Below are 5,000 nucleotides of genomic sequence, written 5' to 3'. Positions count from 1 at the left end.
GTACGGATGAGGGAGGTTAAGCTTTGGAAGGTTTAAAGGGGTCTGTAGGTAAAGGAAGTGAGTTTTCTTTTTACATAATATAATCTTTGAGTACCGGTACATGTGTGCAAGTACGTACACACAGGTTTTCTCGTTCAAACACGCCAACTTGATTTTTAATAGAGAGGTTTTCTGCCCAAAGTGCAATCTGCTGGATTAATAGGGTTTTAGCTGCCTGCGGGGACCGAGAACCTAACGTTAGCCTCTCAGGTGCTGAACGTGGGATTAGTGTTAATCAGGCGCTATGAAACTAGCTAGCAAACAACAAGCTGCAATACTTAGTAACTGTTTTGTTTCCAATACAGAATGAAGTTTTGGCTATCTCATGAGTGCTGTACCATTTTGACTTAAGATTTGGGTATCATAGATATATCACATGACATATGGCAAGTCTAAAAGTCACATCTTATTTTCCTATACAGTAACCATATTTAACTAATATATTATGATATTTTGGCATTGTCACAAATCAAACCATTAATTGAATTGGTGACATATTTATTGTTTAATTAGTAAATGGTGGTCTTACCCTCTGAGCAATTTCCCTCTCCACTATGCTGTCTTCTAGGGAGAACATCTCTGACACCGGCCTCTCTTTGACCGGTTCCTTCCTCACCCTCTCCTTCACACTGGTCAGGTCCGGTTCTGAGATGGACGGGCCCAGACCCCCTCCATTCATCCCAGGCTGGTCCCCACGGGTCAGTGTCCCACCACCACCTGCACCACCTCCAGGCCCGCCCCCACCACCGCCCTGGCTCTGCCCAGCTTTGAGCGCTCGGGCCTGGGCTTGGTTTGGGTCCACTGGTCCCTGGTTGTTTTGTGGTCCTTGATTATGGTTCTGGTGGTGAGTGTGGTTGTGATTGTGGGTGCGAATTTGAGCATTGTTCGAAGGTCTAGGGGGACCAGGGTACTCCGGAGGGGGTTTGTTGGGCAGCTTGGCCAGAGCAGCCTGGAGCTGGGCGCTGATGCTGATGTCCTCGTTCAGACCCGGTATCTGAACGTCAAGCTCAGGCCTCTCCTCCTCTTCCTCCTCCTCTTCTTCGCTCTCACTGCTGTGGATAAGCATGGTCGCATTGGAGAGAGTCTTTTGATGCTGGTAGGCTACGGGCACAGGTGGCGCTACAGAGGCCTCGGGGGCTTTCTGGGCAGGCATCTGCACGGGCAACTCCATAGGCTGCTGAGGTGCTGGAGGCTGCGGCTGAGGCTGGGGTTGTGGCTGAGGAGCCTGGGGCTGAGGAATGGGCTGGGTCTGCGGGGGCATCACCTGCTCTCTCAGAGTGTTCCTCCGATGGAGAGGAGCATTCATGCCCTTCATCACCAAGCCCTCCATCCCTCCTCCCCCTCTCATGCCAGTGATCACCTCCATGCTGTGTCTCTTGCCCAGGGTGGAGCGGTGCTTAGCGGCCGCCGTTAGCGGTTCGCTAACCTCCTGCAGGGACTGGTGCACCACGGCCGAGCTGTCCGGCTGGAAGGTCTTGACCGACAGCTGCACCATGCGAGTGACCAGCTCCGGGCTGCTGCCCCCGATGCAGCGGTGCCGGTGACTGGCCAGGTCGGGCGTGCTGGTGGCCGGGCGGAAGGAGCCGGAAGGGTAAGGCGGGGGGGGCCGCGACATGTGGTTTCTCAGCATGTTGGCCGTAGCCGCGTAGCATCCCGCGTTGGTGCCCTGCTGTTTGGTATTGGCCAGCTCCGGTGTGCTGACAGTGTGCGAGATGGAGCTGCCCACCCCGCCACCCCCACCGCCAACTCCGCCCCCGTTAACGCAGGCTGACTTACAGGGGCCTTGGCTGCTCGCTGGCCCCCCCTTGTGGGGGCCATGGGACACTGGCTTACTGTAGCTGATCTGCAGGGCGGACACAGTCACAAAAACAACATGAGGTGAGGACAAGATGCTTCAATATCAACACACATAGTACAAGGCATCTTAGAATCATCTCAAAATAGTGCCAGCTAGGCCTCGGACGATTTTCCCTGATATCGAATAGGGCGGTGCAATAAAACCAATACGGCAATATATTGTTATTTCTGCAATACTGTATCGATACTTGAGAAGAATATCACAATATATCGCTGTATCTATCTTTTGCACAGCCGTGTGTTCAGTGACACACAAAGAACACTTATGCACTTTATTTTTTATTTCAGTGTGTTCAGTAACACGCTGTGCTATTACGCAGTGTGGAAATTTGCAAATACCATTTTAATAAATGAGAATGAAAATGTTTAATGCAATAGGTTTGACTAAATTTTTATCAATATAATGTGACGCACATATTATTACACTACCTGGGTGGTACACAGCAAGTTGTATTTTCAGCTCTATTGTAAAATGTTCCATAAATTATGTAGAGTATTGCAATACAGTATATCGCAATATGTATCGCAACGCAACATATGATAATACAATCATATCGTGCAGACGCCTCGTATTGTGAGGTCCTTGCCAATACCCAGCCCTAATATCGAAAATCTCCCGAATATCCAGCAGAGATGGGGACTTGGACTTGGACTTGAGTCGCACTTAAGTCTCACTCACAGTGACTTGAGACTTGACTTGAGACTCGTCCTTCAAAGACTTGAGACTTGACTTGGACTTGAGGTTTGGGACTTGTGAACAATCTTTATTTTTTATTTGTATTTTTTTGGTGCATTAACATTAAGGAAATCTCTACTGATGTCATCCAATCAACTGCACACTGTATGCTAATAGATAAGGAGTGAAGATAATACAGTACATGCTTTGAATCCCTTAGTTTTAGCTATGCAGTGTTCTAAGCAGACTGGATTGTATGCAGCAGATAATAGAACGCTCATCCATAAGAGACTTGAGACTTGACTTGGACTTGTGACCAAAGACTTGAGACTTGACTTGGACTTGTGACCAAAGACTTGAGACTTGACTTGGACTCTAGCTCAAAGACTTGAGACTTGACTTGGACTTGCAAAAAATGGCTTGTGAGCATCTCTGATATCCAGCAGTACCTGTGGGGTGTAGGGTCCCGGGCTGGGTCCCAGGCCGTGATAGGGGTGCCTCTCCCTCATCTCGGGCTGGCTGTACACCAGAGCCTCGGGCTGGCGGTAAGCGTACGCATTGCTAATGTTCAGGCTGCGCAGCGATTGGCTGTGCAGGTCGTGGTGCGCGGGGAGCATGCGTCGCTTCTGCCGCATGACGGCGTCGTACTCGGGCGTGGGCCGGTAGGACGGAGCGATGATGGCGCTGTGGCGGTGGCTGGGGATGTAGTCGGGGCGCATCAGCTCGCTGGCCGGGATGCTGAGGTTGGAGGAGATGGGCGAGGGCTGGACGAAGGTCTGCGAGTGGTTGAGAGAGCTCAGGCTGGGGCTGCTGTACATGCTGCCGTTGGGCACGGTGCCGTTACGGAAGCCGAAGTCCACCGGGCAGCGGTCCAGACTGGTCTCCGACTTGTAGTAGGGGTCGTCATGGAAGATACTGTCTGGAGGGGGGGAAGAGGGGAGAAATAAAGTGGTGAAAAGTGCGTGAGAGATTTTGTTTTTAAGGATTTTGACCTTTGGGGTTTTGTTCCCATAACCACCAACACAGTGGTATGCATGTTGTAGAGAGGCAAAGTGACCGCCTACTTCCTGCTTCAGCACTGTACCAGAGATTTTCATCCGCCATTTATTTTCCGATAGACATTTCGTAAAATGCTTATAAAATAGATTTACTTCGTCGAACCAAACGGTTCAGCTAACGCTATCATCGGGAGAGACCATAGAACATTTAACTCGGACCAAAAAAAAAAAAAAACGTAGAAAAAATATTTTCTTTAAACCCGCATTCTTTTTACGTTTTGGTCCCAGTGAAATGTTATGCGGTCTCTCCTGTTTCTAAATATATCTGTACCGTTTGGTTTGAACCAGTAAAACAATTTTTATACGCATTTTACGAAATGTGTATTGGAAAATAAATGGCGGATGAAAATCTCTGGTACAGTGCTGAAGCAGGAAGTAGGCGGTCACTTTGCCTCTGTATTCTGCTGACAAGTTGACAAGTACAGCATTCTCTCATGTGAAATGATCTCAAACCCACACACATACTCACAAGTCCACACAGATGGAGTATGATGACTGAGGTCACACTCCAAAATGATCTCACACCCACACAGAGCAGCACACCCACAATGTTTCCCCCCCCCGGCTTGTGTTTGTTCTTTACTGTCAGGCCGTCATGACGATCTTTGGATTATAAGGCAGAGTGAGTGTGTGAACAAGCGAATGAAAGAGTGACAAATGAGGTCAGCGTTGAACTCTGATTGGCTGGTGAGATCGTTAAGACACAAATAGGCTGTGACTCACACGCATGATGGGAAAGGCACAATTAAGACCTATTCAAATGTTTCAAACTGTTATTAGACTTTCTTAAATCACATCCGTGGTGAAAGTGGTGGGGTGGAGGGGAAACCCTATAGTGTGTGTGTGTGTGTGTGTGTGTGTGTGCGCGTGCGTGCCTGCGTGTGTGTGTGTGTGTGTGTGTGTGTGTGTGCGCGCGTGCGTGCGTGTGTGTGTGCTTTACATGTACCTTGAGAGCTCTGCGTGTCCTGGTAATGCTCTCCGTACTGGGAATGCATTGACTGGAAGTTACAGGACTGGGGGCGTGGCTAAATGAAGACACAGTAGATAACATATTATCTTTATCTGCATTTTTCCTCCATGACTCATAGCAACAGCCTCCATAATAATAATCCTACAATGACATACACCCTGAATTTCTTCAAACTGATCATTTTATTCATGAATAATATCGTTCCAAAATGGAAATTTTATTTGGATCGCGAAAGTAAAATCATGCAAATTGCTCCGATTTGAATTTCAATGTCCTCGTTCCCTCTGCAGACATCTCCACAGCAGGTGCCTGCCACCAGGCCAGCGTAGCCTTATTCTAGGATCATGGTAACTTGTCGTCCACCGACGCCTGTGGTTCTCCAGATAGACATCTGGAGTGC

The 5,000-nt window shown here is 48.7% G+C and overlaps 1 protein-coding gene across 1 annotated transcript in view; it reads right to left on the bottom strand.

Annotated features, from left to right (window-relative positions):
• The window catches only part of LOC310782773 (tyrosine-protein phosphatase non-receptor type 14-like), a 21,861-nt gene that overhangs the window by 8,513 nt on the left and 8,348 nt on the right, over positions 1-5,000 (bottom strand). The window contains exons 9-11 of the mRNA XM_083643519.1: positions 4,577-4,655; positions 3,022-3,491; positions 569-1,882 (exon numbers count right to left, since the gene is read on the bottom strand). Of these exons, the coding sequence (XP_083499645.1) occupies positions 569-1,882; positions 3,022-3,491; positions 4,577-4,655 (1,863 nt within the window). The remainder of the gene's footprint in view (positions 1-568; positions 1,883-3,021; positions 3,492-4,576; positions 4,656-5,000) is intronic.

Source organism: Poromitra crassiceps (assembly GCF_964638095.1).
Source record: "Poromitra crassiceps genome assembly, chromosome: 9".
In the NCBI taxonomy this organism is placed as follows: Eukaryota; Metazoa; Chordata; class Actinopteri; order Beryciformes; family Melamphaidae; genus Poromitra; species Poromitra crassiceps.
Note: the sequence above shows the minus strand (reverse complement) of the source record. Positions and strands in the feature narration are given on the sequence as shown.